The 18,271-nt window shown below is 35.2% G+C and overlaps 1 protein-coding gene across 1 annotated transcript in view; it reads right to left on the bottom strand.

Annotated features, from left to right (window-relative positions):
• Window positions 1–591: 591 nt before the first annotated feature.
• The window catches only part of LOC118271582 (RING-box protein 2), a 41,566-nt gene continuing 23,886 nt past the window's right edge, over window positions 592–18,271 (bottom strand). Inside the window, exon 2 of the mRNA XM_035587667.2 lies at window positions 592–841. Within this exon, the coding sequence (XP_035443560.1) occupies window positions 660–841 (182 nt within the window). The 3' untranslated portion in view covers window positions 592–659. The remainder of the gene's footprint in view (window positions 842–18,271) is intronic.

Here is an 18,271-nt window from a genome sequence, read left to right as displayed (position 1 = left end):
GGTGAACAGGTAGCCCGCCACGCGGCCCAGCTCGCGGCTAGAGCAGGCTACGCCCATATGTTCATAAAAAGTTGCTGATTCGCATTTTTGGTCCCCAATTAAAGGTGAATGTGGTTTGCTAACACTGACCTTGTATTGAAGGATAGTGCTGAAGGATTGTCTCATTAAGAAATCAGAGACGTAGATTATTATAATACAATAGGATAAGAAGATGATAACAATGTGCACTACGTCTACAATAAGTAATTACATTTGTATACCACGTGTTGATATTAAATGCTCATCTCGTTTTAATCGTTGATATACCCCTCGTAAAATACTAGTCACATAAATATTACAATGACTTATTAAAACGGTACGGTTGCTTAAGTACTTAGTGTACCCTAAGCATGCACATTGCACATGCACAGTTGCACAGTCTACTTTGGTATAGATTTGTTATGCAGATAATGATGTAGTTATTACCTACATTTTTGCATTTTCGTGACTAAGAGCCAGGTGATATGTCCACGACGTAACACACTCCTTAACCACAATGTATGTATACTTAAAAAATATTTCTAAAAAAGAATCAAAATAATGTACAAACACTGAGATTGCAACGTTTATTATAAGAAGACATCTAAGATGTAGTACATTCTTGGTATTATTTGATTAAATTATTTGCCCATGCGCTGTATGGACCACTCCTGCTGGCAGAGTGGGCACCGGTTGTTCTGCTTCACCCACAAGGACATACAGCAGAAGTGGAAGCTGTGATTGCACTCGCCCCACACCACGACGCAATCTTGTTTGCCGTACGAATCCTTCTTACTCTCACCTTGGCAGCGCAGACAGGCATCTGTGGAAAAGAACACAGAACAGATAAGCCAAATCAACATTTTCTTTATCAAAATATATTTAAAAATCAAGAAGACTGATGAGACTAGACGCTTTATATTCAGTACTTTATCAAATATTTTAGTAAGGCAATCCATAAGCCTGTTTGTTGTGTCTAGTAAGTGGTAAAGATCGTTGACACACAGGGTGTGTAATTAATTATGTACAGTCGTGACATTGTTGTTTCCTCGTGTTGTTCAGTTTTAGTATCTCTGTACAAAAACGAACGTATAAAAAGTACCAAATAATTTTAAAATAGAAAGAAACATAGTCAGATAAATAGAAAAAAATCTAACTACCTGTATAAGACAAAGCGGTCGTAAGCATAGTTGTGCCATTGTTTTGGTTAATTTCTGAGTTCGGTAAAGTATTAGGAAGTTTTCAGTTCATTAATGAATTTTTCAGTACGGTAAGAGTCTGGAATGGTGCCAGGTGCAATACGCTCGTCTCCTACTATATTGAAGTAACGTTAGTAAATATAGTACACCTAGTTATGTATGCTATATTTTCTTACACTTAAACCTGGTTAAATGAAGTCGATTTTTTGTCCTCTGCGGTATTGCTACTAAAAAATTAATTACTAAAACATAGACCTATTTAAAAAATATTTCTGCCCTTGAAAAAATGTGTCTCGATCGTGTTTAATCCGGTACGTTGGATTTTCCAGTTCATTCATGGTTTTTGTCGGTGTGTGCAGTTTAAAGCAGAATTATTAAGCTCTCGATGATAATCAATCAAAGAGAGGATACAATAGGCGCTGTATTTAAATGATACTAGTATACATACTGCCTTCGTACCAGTTCAAGCTCAATAAGGCAGTTCGTTACATAATAATGGGTTGCGGCTCGTATGGTTAATTGAGGAACATAAAATGCTGGTATTATTACAAGACCGAGGCCATACTGATTCACGTCACTAGTTTTTCAGCCCTTGGCATATATGAGGAACGAGTACGGACACGTTTTTTATGGAATTTAAATAAATATGTCAGTAATTACTCTACCATGGAAACGTTTCACAGAATTACTACGTTTCCGATTAATACGGTTTTATTCCTTTGTGTGCTATTTTCGACTTTCGTTTTTATACATAAATGGCTACATAGTCACTTCAACACTTATGACTACAATCACGCACACGGATTTTCATACGGTTTTCAGCACATTTATCAGTAATGGCCAGTTCAGTTGTTAAAGTAACTATGTTTTGTTTGAATTGGAGTTTTGGGGAGAAACCAAGCCAAGTCAAGTCATTAGCAGAATACTTATAACAAGCAGTGTTTAGATCATACAAGTCAGTAACATACCCATTACGTAAAATCATACATCAATTTCACTAAGCAAGCGGCAATCAATAAGTAATACGATCCCTCATTAATTTAAAAATAAATATACATAAAATCATAATTCTCACTTTATTACATATCAATTTTAAGACACGAGGTACTTAAAGAAAAATTTAAACTTTCGACTTTCTAAGTACACTAAGAGATTATATTCAACCTTATAACACATACATGTTAATTATTAATTTATTAATATTATGATTAATTTATATTACTAACCGCGAAAACTTGTTTGTCTACATTTGACGTCATGTAATACTTTTGTAACTACATAGTTAATGTATGTATTAGTATTTATTAATTCCATTTACTAATTAGAAATTCCATTGGAATGACGTTGCTACCATATGGGTTAGATTGGAATAAATCTTGCTTAAAGGGAATTCCTGAGAATCGATGCATTAGCATTTTGTCATAGGGTGTTTAATCACTATTATAGAGTGGAGTATTTTGTCTTTGATTAGCAAATAAATTATGTAAATTAAACAACAAGTGAAAAGTACGCATTGTATGGTATTGGTTCTGCTGCAGACTGCCTAGCGAGTTACCAAGCCTCGGGCTAAAAAACTTGAAGTAGGAACGGGGTGGTTTTCAGTTAGTAAGAATCTGACACTCCCTCTCGCCTCGCTTAAAACGGTAATAATTTTGATGATATTCCTCCCTCAATAAAATGGTATGGTTTCTATCTCTAGAACCTGAAATATTACAACTTGGACGTTGTTCCGAATACCGGATGATTTATTTATTTTGGTATATGATTTTATATGTAACATTTGAATATTTAAATTGTAATTTTAGATCTATTTCAATAAATTTGTGCTGCAATAATTTTAATTCTAAATCAGATGATTAATTTATAGCTCTACTAAAACTAAGTATATACAGTACTTAAAATTAGTTTGCTTATCTTATTTTGGTATAATTATATTCATTTTGTAAGAAAAATAACAATACTCGTCCATGTAACTAATATCGAATATTATGTAGGTAGGTACCTATTATGCCTTATCCTATTATAGTGTATGTATATTTAGGTGGTTTATATTTTTATCATTTGTATGAAAATAAATGTATATAAATATTCACGGAATAAATTAAATTTAAACTTTAACGTCAATATATTATTTTGTAAAAAACTGAATATTCATCTAATGTAGCAGATATCAGTATATGAAAGGCGTTTCTGAAAAACCTCTTTACATATATTTTTTGTTCATTTCATGTACCTACCATGAGTTCTTATTGACAGGTTAATAGACTGATTTAGATAAGTTAAAATTGAGAGATTTATCGTTAACTGTGAGTTCTTAATTTCTAAAACAAACAGTGCCAGCATCCACATTTTAGTGAAGAATTTACAGGCTTTGTCGGAATCATTCATAATTCATATTTCACATCAATTTTAATTAACGTCTTAAATGTTATTAATTGTATGTAGGTAATATAGTAATCGTATTACAAATATGTGTATTGTGACGGCGGGCTGAAGAATAAACAGTACGGCACGTTGTGCCACAACGCCACCATGATCCTGACGTGATGAGTTTACTGCGCACGCGCACGCTAACATGCCAGAGCGCATCACGTGCAAGAAAGCACTAAAACAACAAGATTCGTCCCACACTCATCGTTTAAACAACACTATCTCCAAAGAACTCGTATTGTCAAGGTTTTAAAAATCCGGAATCAATGAATCCTGAGTACCTATATATACAAGTTCTGACTTCTGACCAGTTTTGTACACTTTATTCTCCAATTTTCGTGTTTAGTGTCCAACTGATATAAACGAAGAGAATAATATTAAGATTTGAATGTCAAATTCCAAAAGTTCAGGGCGATCTAGGTGCGAGTTGTTTGATTACATTGGTCACACATGTTTAGTACTTGTCTATATGAATTTCAATTTTATTGAAGCGTTATTTCCTCGTTAATCTGGTTGTTGCATGTTTACATGACGGGTCGGGGGTCTGACAAAAAGTGCACTTTATTTAATCCTTGCAGCTCATATTATTAAATCTAGTAATAGAGAGGTTTGATGGAGATTAAGGAGGCTTGTCCCGCTCTTTTTTTACTCATGTAGATACTACTATAACTGAATTCCAGTGTTTGTGGATTACAGTCAAACTGTAGTGGGTGAAAAATATTTCCATAAAAACAGTTTTCCTTCTTCCGATAAACACCATAATATTTAAAAATGATGCCAACGGGAAATGCGTCAATCAACTTCCTTAGACTGTGTGCGAATTTGTTTTATCGAAAAGAGTGGGCTAGTTACGAGATAAACAAAATAAATAACTGAATCTAGGTTACCAGGCATATTTGTGGAAGTATGACTTCATTGGTAATGTTAATAGAAAATATATTTTACCTTTTTTAATATTTAGCACTATAACCTTCAATAAAATTAATACATAACCAGTTACAATTAGCAACAGCCTATAAAATTATTATTCAACAGGTTCAGATAATCGCCATTATTCAAACTAGTAAAATATACTGATGTGTGACCACCTCATACATAGTATTTCCATATTGGGTGCGATACATATATGACTAGCAGTATTTCCCGGGTATAGCACGGGTTCCGCCGGCTAAGCGTGCTTTTCCACCAGAGATGTGATAAGTAGCTATGCTACGAAGATGCGCGATCAAATATGCGATGTATCGATAGTAGGGAAGCCATCCATAGCACGCATCTTTCCACATAAAAAATATAGCTTACACACAAATATTTTTCGGAGACAACACACATTGCTAATATTTTACTTCATAAAAACCAATTTAAAAACGGTGTTCGGAAATCGAATATTGATATAGAGTTGTTGCATGGACTTTGAACAAAATTTGTTGCTATCTGTACTTCAATATGATATTCAGATGGTATGACGATTTTAATAGGAAGTGGTTATTTACCCGCAATACTTAATTTATATTCATCGCTTACACGAATCGAGATTTATTGGCTGTATTGGCAATAAAAATACATCATATGCTACTTATAGGTGCTGGTTATAAATCAGAAACTTTCCATGTTCTTTGATCATGTAAAATGATGGGAAAATTATTTGTGGTAATGTGACCAATCTGAAGGTTGTGTGTCAATGCATTATTTAAAATTGCAGTCAACTCGCAAAACATATTTAGCGTTTCACCTTTAGTTTAGGTAGAAAAAGAGGATCCGCTAAATGAAATTGTGGAACAGAACTAAATAACTGTATGGTACGTTCAGACGCTACAGTTTTGCGCGGGAGTTGTCATAAGCGCTAGGCACAAAATTTAAAGTCACGTGTTTAATAAATTGTATGATACAACTGGGGGGTGTGGTGTGTGGTGTGTACACAATGGCCGCAACACTTCGACCAATAAATTACAATTTAGGCGACACCGCCCCCAATCAACTTCAATCACGGCAACGCAGACGCTGCGCGGGAGCATGTTTACCCAATTTGCGATATTGACCTTTATTTTATTCAGCGAAATAATACAACTACATATAAAGCAGGTTTGATTTGGGTATTTTTATTTAGCTATGTTTTTCTCATTTGGTATACAAAAGCCTTACTTTTTTACTTTGAACAATAGTAGACGGAGAATCCAACTTTTTGCCACTTGATGTGGTTTTCAGGAAGGTGCCGCAGTATATTTTAATGCTATTTAATTGCTAGCACTGAAACACTAGAGTAAATAGTAATTATAGCAAGGAATAGTTGGAATGGTTCTTTCATCTTCTTGCTCTACAATGGGAGCCACCGTATTTTTGGTTACCAGATAGCGCTAGTGTGAACCTTTAGTTTTTCGTCTAATAGGGAATTAGGTAGTCTCACCTTATTGATCGTTCAATATTATACAGCTGCAGTGATTGGACAAATAGACCTCTTGCAGTCCCCGTTAGGTATTGGCTAATAAAATCACATATTGAATTATTTTTAGATACAGGAACTCCTAATGCAATAAACTTAGAAATTACGACATGACTATTTTGCGGAAGAAAGAAGCGTGTAACTGATGATGTCATGCAAATATACAAGTATGGTGCAGACGAAATAAGTTAAAGCAATATTAACACTTGTTAAAAAGTTGCTAAATATGCGTAGAGCATTAAAAAATATGACATCAGATACTAGGAACACAACACTAAAACAAAAAACCGCGCGTGTAATGTAAACGATACAGCTTGGTGCAAAGTACAAATAGGCATTTGAGGTGATAATTTAAAAACCCAAAATGTCATGTGCTTGTCGCAAATTGAAACTAATTAGCGAAATGTTGCTAATAATAATGATAAATCATTTAAAGAAATAACTTATTTGCAAGAGGAAAGATCAAGATCAATGTTCGGGACTTTTGCACTTAGAAATATTTGCGATCAGTTCATGTACCGTACCAAAGTACACACGTCAGTCACTACGTAAATAACGTTTACTGTCAGCAGCCGAACTTCTAAAGGTGTCCCAAAGACAAAAATCTTAGCCGAAAAGTTTATTAAAAGGAAAATTTCCGTGCCTCGAAAGCACGTATACTTAGTCGTTGGTCCTGCGCCTAACCTCACTCGTGGCGTGTCCGTCTGCCGTCCCCTTAGGTTAAGAGAGTGCACCTGTGTTTGAGTCTGCACTGTCTTGTGCACTATAATATCTTTTGCATAGTGGGTCTAACCAGACTATAGTTAGACAGACTGCCTAATCGAAATTGATCAGGAGATTTATTATTTTCCATTAAAAAGAAAAGTTGTAGCAGCAACCAATACTTTTAGAATTTAATGATTGGAAGAGTTATGTTGGACCAAAGTGTCTAAGCGTCGGTTACATAGTAAAATTTATGTTTCATCAAGTTTCCCAAGGTCTCAACCATCTTAGAGTTTATTCACACATTTCCGTCTACAGTCAACCATTCATATTCATATGTGATTTATATTTTTTATGTAATTGAATAAATGGTTTGCTAATGTTGCCAAATCACATGACGATGCCAATTTTTTGTTAAGAAAAGTTCTTACCTCTTTGGTTGCGGTAAGGAGTGAAGTAAGTACAAAAACATTTAATTAGTGAGGTCTGAAAAAAATTGTAAAGGAAACTCTTCCTCGAAAATATCCCAATAAGTTTCACAATAACGAGCTAAAAATAGTGAATGCCACATCAGCTAAAGCTCACTAATGTCGCAATTATGCGAAATTGTCGCGACAGTATTAATTTCTTAATATTAAGATTTATACACACTAGTGCAGGAGCAGCGCATAAATTATATAAGTAACAGGTGTCGAAACATTTCTTTTGTTAGCTATTTTTGAATTTGCAATGTTTATCGATGTGTGCGACAAGTGTGTGGGAGTGCGAGCGTAGCCTTATGCTTAGTGCTTATTATTTCAGATGCCAATGTCGTCATAAGCTAACTGCTGGTGTTGCTTACCTACTTTACACGCTGTTTACATGTTGCGAACAGCACGTGGAGATTTTACAATCTCATTGTCTAGGAACAATGATACAGGTTAAAGTAAACATAATGCTCGGTTAATTTGTTTACATCACATGTAATTATTATATTGAAATTATAGTTTAGGATGTATGATACGATACTTTATGTTGTTGCGTGATATTGCTTATTTAAGGACTATAAAATGTAACCTTAATTTCATTTAGCTTCAATATACATATGTAGTAGTTATTAAATTCTAACTAAACTATGATCAAGTTTTGCACCACACACTTATAGTTGCCTATATGATTTCATGATTGTTTCTCGGAAGATTAAAGATCTTACATATTGAGTCGTTGATCAGGGTCAAATGACAGTCACATCGTGCAAAATACTGGTTGTATCTGAATTAGTCTTAACGAGCGATACATACTCATCGTCAGAGATATTCATTTAGTTAAGAGATGGACTTGCATTGATATTGTAGGCAGTGTGTCAAATATTCTAACGACAGGGAACGTGGTTTATGCGTCGGCCGGATATAGATTTCTCTAGAATATTCTCTAGTCGATTCGCGTGTCCCAGATGTACTGCGATTCGCGCGCAAAAGGTGATTGCTCCCTTGAATCCCGTGCTCTGTCACACGCAGCTAAGAAATGAAGTATGGGGACATTTAAAAATAACATCGAATGATGAGTACGTGCATTCACGCATTACTCTGTAACCAAGTGCCTACAATTATTAGAACTGTACCTAATATATTACTGTCATTCATCAGTTCATTTAACTGTGGAAAGTTTTACTAGCCTCTTTTTCAAAGATTGGATTGGACGTGCGTTTAATACGTATTCGGGATAGAATACAGAAATCGTTAGTTTGCTTTACAACATTTTCAGACATATAAGTAACCCAATGAGTGACTAGAAAGGCCTAGTTTGCAAATAAACATATTTTTATGAAGGTTAAACACAAGTTTCACTTTACACTGTTAACCAATTTTGTTGTTAACCAAAAACCTGAATAGAATTTACATTGTTTATATGCATCTCTGCCTACCCCTTCGGAGACTAAAAGGCATGATGTAATTTTATGTTTTGTATAAAACTCCATTATAAGTATAACAAATAAGCAAATCAAAGTCCATATTCTGTATAAATACTAAATTGACTTGAAAAACTGAAATTATGTATATTTCGACTGGTTTGTTTTCTTTGATCATGCGTCACGACTCACGATTGCGTTACTGTTACAATTTAGTACGTACGTAGGTGTATTTATTGCAATTGGAAACTTACAGTACATCACGTACACATGTCATATTTTTATACAGCGGGAATAACACAAATTATAACGCCAGTTACAGTTACAGGAAAACCGCTAAAGCTTTGGATTTGAATTAGTAACTTGACTAATTTTATATCTTTTCCTCCAAACAGTATTCAACAGCAAAATTATTTCCAAAATTACTACGTACTACCTACTTTCCTCCAATTAAATGCGAATCTACGAATTTAATGCAGCATCTCTTTTGTATTTTGTTTACTTACCGCACGCCCGTTGCAGCCGACTTTTTTTAAAGTTTGTATTGCCTAACTCTTTAAAGAATAGTGCACCTTTCGAGTGCTACCGTTCTAAGTAACTAACACATACGCATACCCAGACTTGTAGGTGTAGAGAGGGCGCCTCGCTTTACACTTTCACACACCTACAGACTCCTGTGCGTATTACTAGTGTGTGTGTGAGTGACGTGTACGCATTACAAAACGTTTACAACGTGTGGGTGTTACACGCTAGTGTTTGTCGAACGATTCAGGTTCGGCAGTGGTAAAGAACCTTTCTGAAAACAGATGTCAGTTTAAAATCACTCGCAAACAATGTCATGTTAATACTGACATTTAATAAACAATCCAGTATAATTAGGCAGGGTTTTAAAAAAAAATATGGATGCGTCATAGCGTTTTCATAGTTTTTGGAGGTACACAAACCGTTACACCAAACAAAAATCCAAGGACGCGCAAGGTCTGCATGATTTAAGAAAATGTTGACCACGCCTGTCGCTTACTTTTCTCCAGTACTTTTCCATCAGTGCCTTGGCGCATACGCTGAGGTCGCAACACACGTTGCGTTTTATTACGGATGGGTATAAGCAGATTCTAGAAGACCTATAGTAAAGTATAGGAAATTCATAATTAAATATTTTTAACAGCTTTTAGGGGTTTATTTTTTTATTCAATTCATTCTAGTGTTCATTTCGCAATAACTATGTACATTTCGTAAGGATTACGATCGATTCCCGTTAAATTTGCGACGCCTATTTGAAATCGACGAATAGACTCGCTCCACTCACACACAGGAATTATTGTAACTCACTGTATACGATTGACTTACGACTTTCGGCCCATAATATGACTTTTGAGCCTGTACTGTATTAAGATTATCTTTATTAGCGCATACATTTATAAAATAATGAGTTCCTTCATAATTCATCAATACAACGCGGATATTGCAATGTGGAGACTTTGGGAGTAAATAAGGAGACGTGTTGTACATACCTTTACTTTAATTAAGTGTCTCTTATACAATTAACTTACGCTACTTATAAGGGCGAGGTGTCACACACACTACATATAATTGAAAGAGTCTGTTCCTGGAACATCTTTTATCCAGTTATCATGTATGCAGATATAATTTATGTCCAAACTTTATCTTGATCGAGTAACTGTTCGTATGGTTGTATCGATACTACATTATTTCATTTAAATCTTCGGAAAGACTGTGTTTAATTTTCTTGGACCTTTCACCAGACGGTGTGTAATTCCTTTTCATAAATAACAATTAATAATATGTTGGCGGCGACGTCTCTATGTAGTCTGTAAAGGGGTAATGCAGTTTTGAACGAGAAAGTTAAAGAATTTGAGTTTGCAGCAAGTAACCGTTATCGAAGGGAGCTTACAGGCGCCATCCTACATCCGAAGGATTAATAAAATGCTTTTATGGTAATCAACATTCCAGTGGATGGCGCCACCTACGGCCGAGTGTGCGTGATCGATGCATCTTACTGGGATTTCTGTTGGTGGAACTACTTACTTTTACCTTCATGTCTGGGAAAGGAATGCGAATACATACATGAAATGTAATTAAATGTTATGAATAAAAAGTGATTCATTGTATGTCGCGAGTCGCGTCGCCATGCCTCTCACAATGCTGCTGGCGGTGGAAAGATTCCACAACGTATTGTTTTTCGGAAAAAATGGGAACAGATATAGTGTTTATAGTAGTTTAGAGAACTGATGGACTGTCTTGTATAGGTCAGTACTGACTGATTACCTCATAGTAAAATACGACACCTACATGAGTCGACCAGACGTTTGTTTGTCTTAAAGGCCACTTGCACACCTAATGCGTCTAGAAATATAAAGTCAAAATAAAATTATATATTTTTCTGTTAGTTTAGGCTACCACGTGATTTTTTATAGATATTATCGTTATGTTACTAAAAAGAATTACTTTTAACCGTTGTTAAATAAATCCTGCGGGCGCACTATAATTTCACGCAGTTACAACAAATATTTCAACGATTTTCCATGGTTATTTTTAGTACGGCGACAGTATTCTGCATCATTAGCTACGAGTACGGTATGTTTATAATCTCGGTATAAAAATAGCTATATGTGCGTCACATTAACATTACCTTTATGACTCAAATGAAATTTTAATGAAGTTTTTACCAAAATTTCCAATATAGGAGGGGTATTTCCATTTCCAAGAATTAACTTTCACATCTAGAATCAACGCTCACCTTTAGATTAGTCTTAAGTTTTTTTCCACTATTTATTATTAATAAATATTGCCTAATAATCGAAAAGAAGGATAATTAAGCAGGTCAAATTACATCCATAATTCACCAATGCTGATGTTTGAACTGCAATGCTTCAAGGGCACGTTAGCGACGATTACTTGCGTGCAATCCACTGTATTAGAACTGAACTGACAATGTTAATTAGCTTCCCACGTGCATATTTGAACGGCTTTATCATAATGATCCATTAAATAACTGTGTCAGTGAAAATGAGAAAAAAGTACGAAAGCCGTGAATTGTAATTTCAATGTCAAAATCGAGAACTGCAAGAATCGCTTCAAACAAAACGTGATTGTTTTCGCAAATAGTGTTGTAGCATTTCCATTATAGCAGTCCGGTCGATACAAGACTTCTAGAAATGCGAAAGTAAATTTACAAACGTTTAGGATTCCAAAGAATACCGCTTTGAGCTAAACGGAACTGCTCACTAGTGCTATAAATAGGGTGCATTTTATACAACTCGTGTGGGAATTAATTCATAGGACACTGCGCCACTACAAGTACTATTATTGCTTAATCTATGCACATAATAATAAGATCCGACTACGTACACCGATGCAACGCTTCGTAAGAATATTTAATGTTGCTGTATCGAAACGTATTAATATGTACAACGGTTGATGCATTGTTTATGAGAGTACCTAATATTTTATGTACTTACGCTGTCGCTTACAATATATGATGTACATAGGTTTATGAGCTTAGCTTGTTAGCTTAACCCCTAAAATCTTATCATGTTATGTCTGAGCGCATTATGATAAGTATCATGACTCATAAAAATCGATTTGAGAGTCACAGAATAAGTGCAAAACAGTTCTGATTACAGGTAAAGCATATCTTCCTATGGCACTAGCAAGTTGAGGTTCTTGAGATAAATGATTGCGGGTGGTCAGTGTCTACGTAGGAATGCATTAGTAATATAGGACTGATAACGAACTTAGAGAACTACTCCAGGTGTTAAATTATCAATATTATCAGAAAGATAACATTAGCACAGAATGCTTACTCTTGAAATGGAATGTGTCTTTATTTATTTTTGTGATTGGTATTTAAAACATGTTTTCGTGAGATTAAATATGTAACGTACAAACACATGTTTTATCGTTAGCTCATAACAAGATTGGTGGCTGCTGCATCGAAGGGTGTGTACAGTGTGACCTCTGTAACCCTCTGCGCTTCGCCAAGGCCAGCTGGGCAGTTAAACTCGCTCTCTAGTGGCAAGATCAGACAGTCATTCATGCCGAATTGTATAATTCACTTGCATAATAATACTTGGCTCCGTCTAGCCTTGTCATTCAACCATTTATTACTAGTATTAAAGTAATTTTCTGAGAGGGATTACAGTTGGCTAGATCGAATTGAACGTTTGAAGGTTGAGTGTTACCGTAATAACAACGATGATACAATTAAGTTAAAAAACTATGATTAATTTTCCAATCTACGATATAATTACCGTCTGCAGGCCTGTTGGTTGTAGTACAATTTTAAAATGAAAAGTTCAGTATTGAGTCAGATTTTTAATAATTTATTAGCTCGGTCAGGTTAAGGACTATCGATCGCCCTACATGCAGTGTTATCGACCGCCGTAATACCTGCTAACGCTACCTAAGCATTGAACCGCAATAAATATTGATTTTCTAGAAACGCGAATGTTCTACGACGCGGTTTATGTTCACCTACGTGAACGAACAAATATATAAAATGGTGGTTTCATTGAAGAAAAGCTCAATGAAAACATGCGTAGGTAGATGTAAGGTGGATATCACCCATTGTAAGGTCACGCAACTTTACAGAATTCCAATGGGGTTCAACATTTTTTTATAGATACAAGTGTTGAAACTTTTTACCAGTTCTCGATGGAAAAGTTAAAATAATCGGAAGTTAGTGTATCTAGATTTGTTATTGATAAGATAAAACACTCCTGCTTGGATGGAACGCGTGATGTATTTGTGCATAACTATTATAACATTATATATTGTTATCTTTTATCGTATCACCTAGGAAAGGTACAAGTTTTCACAATGCCTTTTATACAATATGGTATCGTAACATAAATTAGTATTACACGCGCTAAATACATCAATTGTTTTTGCAAATCTCGTATTGCAACACTTCATGTTGCAAGTATGCTCCGCTCACCATAGCTGCACTCGGCATGGAAAGATTCTCGAGACGTGGAACGTTCGAGAAAACCAGGGAGTTGCCAGTTCACTTCGGAATATTCCACTGTCATTTTTGACTGTGTGATGTGTGTGTCCCTTGTGAATAATGAATGCTATGGGTTAACACAACTGCGTCTGTGTGCACCCGTTTCTTGAATTACGATGCCTTCGTGTGACGTCACACTAAAAGACTGACATGACAAAACGAAAATATGGAACTTGTTTGAGGATAAAATTATCCTACTTTATTTTCAGGTAAGAATTATGTATTAATTGCATTATGTTTAAATGGGAATACCTAGTTAAATTAAAACCGCGTCGGTAAACCACAGCTAACAAAGTGATGCAATATGTGTATTGAAACATCGGTGTGGTCACGTCCACATTAAGCTTTGGTGGGTTTGGTTATTCACGTGTGTGACGTATTACTATGTGACGTAGAAGCTCGTGATGTTGTGTGTGTTTGGGAATCCGGAGGGGGGGCGGGGCCGAGCTTTCGGGAACACCGGCTGTGTGCGCCGCCGCCAGACAGTTTAGTGAGCGCACGTGACACAGAGCACGCGCATACATAAGTCAACAATTACACACAATTATTATGACCCAGACAAAAATATGCTAGACAATACCCAAGCGCGAAAGCCTTCTGTAGCTGAAATATGCACAACGCCCACGCTGAACATAAACATGAACTAATATCTTGTATCAGTTTCATTATCATTATATTATTAGGCAGATACTATTTTTAATGGAATGTATGATATTATTGGGTCGATACTGCTTTTAATGGGTTTTTCTGATATATATCTAATCAGAAAGCATAATTTTGCGACGTAAATTCGATGTTTATAATTAAAATAGGTACCTACCTAACAAAGACACACCTTTTCCACGAGATTAAAACGATATACATACTTACATAATAAAAGATTTGTTATTGCAAAAGACAAAATCATAAGATTCTAATACGATACTTTTTAAATTTTAAATAAACATGCACCTCAGGATAATCAAGATAAAGCAGAATCCTTAGTTCTTAAGAAAAAAAAAATGCATTTGCTAGCATGATTAGGTTACTAAAAGCGAATTATTGTTCAGTTTCTACTGAGGAAGGTCATTTAGGACATCTGACCTCATATTACGAGACTTGAGAACAAAACAACCCCCAGAAAAGGTATTCAGTAAGATTTATAAACTCTATTTCAGTAAGATTGAGGAAAATGATGCAATTTTTTGGTAATTCTGGTTTTTTTGATGTTATCATTCGATTAAATTATATGTACTTATCATTTAAACAACCTATCGCAACTAGAATCGATATTTATAAATCGAAGATGAAAATCAAATTATTGGAAAAAATAATTCCCTTCCTTATTTGTTACAGGTTTCAATTTTATTAAAATAACAACAAAAATATAGTTAAAAGCGCTTCGTGTAAAAAGTATTCAATACTTATTACTATTAGCTGTTGATTGCATCATTACCTACTTTTGTATCCTTAGAAATAAAACTGAAACAACTGTCACGTCTTCCTTATTTTGTTCGATTAAATGAATCAGACAATTATAAAAACCAGAGTCACTGAGTCCTTTTCTTAAAATAATGAATGTACCTATTCATGTTATTTTCGGAAAGCATGAATCATCGTGGACACACCTACTTTATATTTCCTTAATACATGTCTGAGTTAAATCATAAAAAGGTGTGGCAGTCTGATAAGTGTAGGTAATCTCTAGAAAAATATCGAGTCATTTTCATAATTCTAAGTTGGAGTTTGTCCATTCGGATTATTCAAGCAAGTCATATTGCGTCGGGTGAAACAGTAGTAGGTACAGTGACGTGTGAGACCCACCTACAATTGTTCTCCACAATACAATACACGCCGCAAAACCACACGCCAATCTGGCGACCATCTCCAGTTCCACTCATAATGTTATTAATAGTCATTATTATAAGATGACAGGTATCCGTCATTTTGTTCAACTATCCTAAATTAACTTTGAACTTATTGAACACAAGCAAAACAAGTTTCCCATTACATAATTTCAAGCTGATCTAATAAATCAATGAACTTGTTTCCATAGAAAATGTGGCGGATAACTTTCCCCTGGATTGGAATGTTGGTAGGTAAAATGGTTGGAATAGAGAACAGATTTGATAAGGAAAATGTTTTTGAGTGTCGAAGGCAAACGCTGTGTGTGTCACGTAGAGTCGAGCCTCGGACACACCCCCAGACGAGACGTAGCGGACTAAGTAAAGACAGGCAAGGTCGTCGGTTACGGGACTCGGCGCGGCCGGTGCAGTGTGCACCAACCACACTCACACTAAAATGTTGCTAATGCGGTTTTAGAAACTTAATAACTCGTAGTCGCAGATACCATAACAGACATCGTACTATAGTAGAATATGCAATTACAAAATCTGCAAGCTCCCATCCCATTAAAAATACTTTTCACGAATAAGAATTAGTTTAAGTTCTAATTAAATAATAAGTATAATTAAAAACTACATATTTATTTATACTTTGAGATAAATTCGAGGATTTCCTAATTAGGAATCACTATCGCAATAATTAAACATTAATCCTTTCTAACATTGAAATGCTCTTCGTAACAAGGTTTAAGTAAAATTTTATTGGTAGAGCATTGCATAATTATAAGAATCGGTTAATTACACAAGCTATACCTACATACAATAAAAACGGATAACGTTTTGTAATAACCTTGGCAGTTTCAGGATTAAAGTACACATAACATAATACTTCCTTGTAACTAAAACTAAAGGCTTGTATCAAAGCTGCTTTAATAACTATGTCTAAATGATAGCTGGGAATATAATATGAAATTTTCGCTGTCCATGGTTACACGATTATGTTATTAGTTTTATTCGTAGGCATTGTATACCTGCGTAACCTGGCTATTCAAATTCTAACAAACTAAACAAATATTCAAAGTAATTCAGTTTAAAACAGCCAATATGGTATTAGTGTGAGTGAGTGGCGTGGTGGTGCGTATTACTAGTGTGTGTGTGAGTGACGTGTACGCATTACAAAACGTTTACAACGTGTGGGTGTTACACGCTAGTGTTTGTCGAACGATTCAGGTTCGGCAGTGGTAAAGAACCTTTCTGAAAACAGATGTCAGTTTAAAATCACTCGCAAACAATGTCATGTTAATACTGACATTTAATAAACAATCCAGTATAATTAGGCAGGGTTTTTTTTAAGGAAATGAATGCGTCATAGCGTTTTCATAGTTTTTGGAGGTACATAAACCGTTACACCAAACAAAAATCCAAGGACGCGCAAGGTCTGCATGATTTAAGAAAATGTTGACCACGCCTGTCGCTTACTTTTCTCCAGTACTTTTCCATCAGTGCCTTGGCGCATACGCTGAGGTCGCAACACACGTTGCGTTTTATTACGGATGGGTATAAGCAGATTGTAGAAGGACTAGTATAGAAAATAATTAAATATTTTTAACAGCTTTTTGGGGTTAATTTTTTTATACAATAGAATCTAATATTAATTTCGCAATAGCTATGTACATTTCATAATGTTAAAGTTCGATTCTCGTTTAATTTGCGACGGCTATTTGAAATCGACGAATAGACTTGCTCCACTCACACACAGGAATTATTGTAACTCACTGTATACGATTGACTTACGACTTTCGGCCCATAATATGACTTTGAGCCTGTACTGTATTAAGATTATTTTTATTAGTGCATAAATTTATAAAATAATGAGTTCCTTTATAATTCATCAATACAACGCGGATATTGCAATGCGGAGACTTCGGGAGTAAATAAGGAGACGTGTTGTTCTTACGAATACCTTTACTTTAATTAAGTGTCTCTTATACAACTAACTTACGCTACTTATAAGGGCGAGGTGTCACACACACTACACATAATTGAAAGAGTCTGTTCCTGGAACATCTTTTATCCAGTTATCATGTATGCAGATATAATTTATGCCCAAACTTTATCTTGATCGAGTAACTGTTCGTATGGTTGTCGATACTACATTGTTTCATTTAAATCTTCGGAAAGACTGTGTTTAATTTTCTTGGACCTTTCAACAGACGGTGTATAATTCCTTTTCATAAATAACAATTAATAATACAGTGGCGGCGATCTCTATGTCGTCTGTAAAGGGGTAATGCAGTTTTGAACGAGAAAGTTAAAGAATTTGAGTTTGCAGCAAGTAACCGTTATCGAAGGGAGCTTACAGGCGCCATCCTACATCCGAAGGATTAATAAAATGCTTTTATGGTAATCAACATTCCAGTGGATGGCGCCACCTACGGCCGAGTGTGCGTGATCGATGCATCTTACTGGGATTTCTGTTGGTGGTACTACTTACTTTTACCTTCATGTCTGGGAAAGGAATGCGAATACATACATGAAATGTAATTAAATGTTATGAATAAAAAGTGATTCATTGTATGTCGCGAGGCGCGTCGCCATGCCTCTCACAATGCGACCTGGCGGTGGAAAGATTCCACAACGTATTGTTTTTCGGAAAAAAATGGGAACAGATATAGTGTTTAAAGTAGTTTAGAGAACTGATGGACTATCTTGTATAGGTCAGTACTGATTGATTACCTCATAGTAAAA

This window comes from Spodoptera frugiperda, chromosome 15 (genome assembly GCF_023101765.2).
Source record: "Spodoptera frugiperda isolate SF20-4 chromosome 15, AGI-APGP_CSIRO_Sfru_2.0, whole genome shotgun sequence".
NCBI classification, from domain to species: Eukaryota; Metazoa; Arthropoda; class Insecta; order Lepidoptera; family Noctuidae; genus Spodoptera; species Spodoptera frugiperda.
The sequence above is the reverse complement of the archived record's forward strand: the minus strand, read 5'-3'. Positions and strand labels throughout refer to the sequence as shown.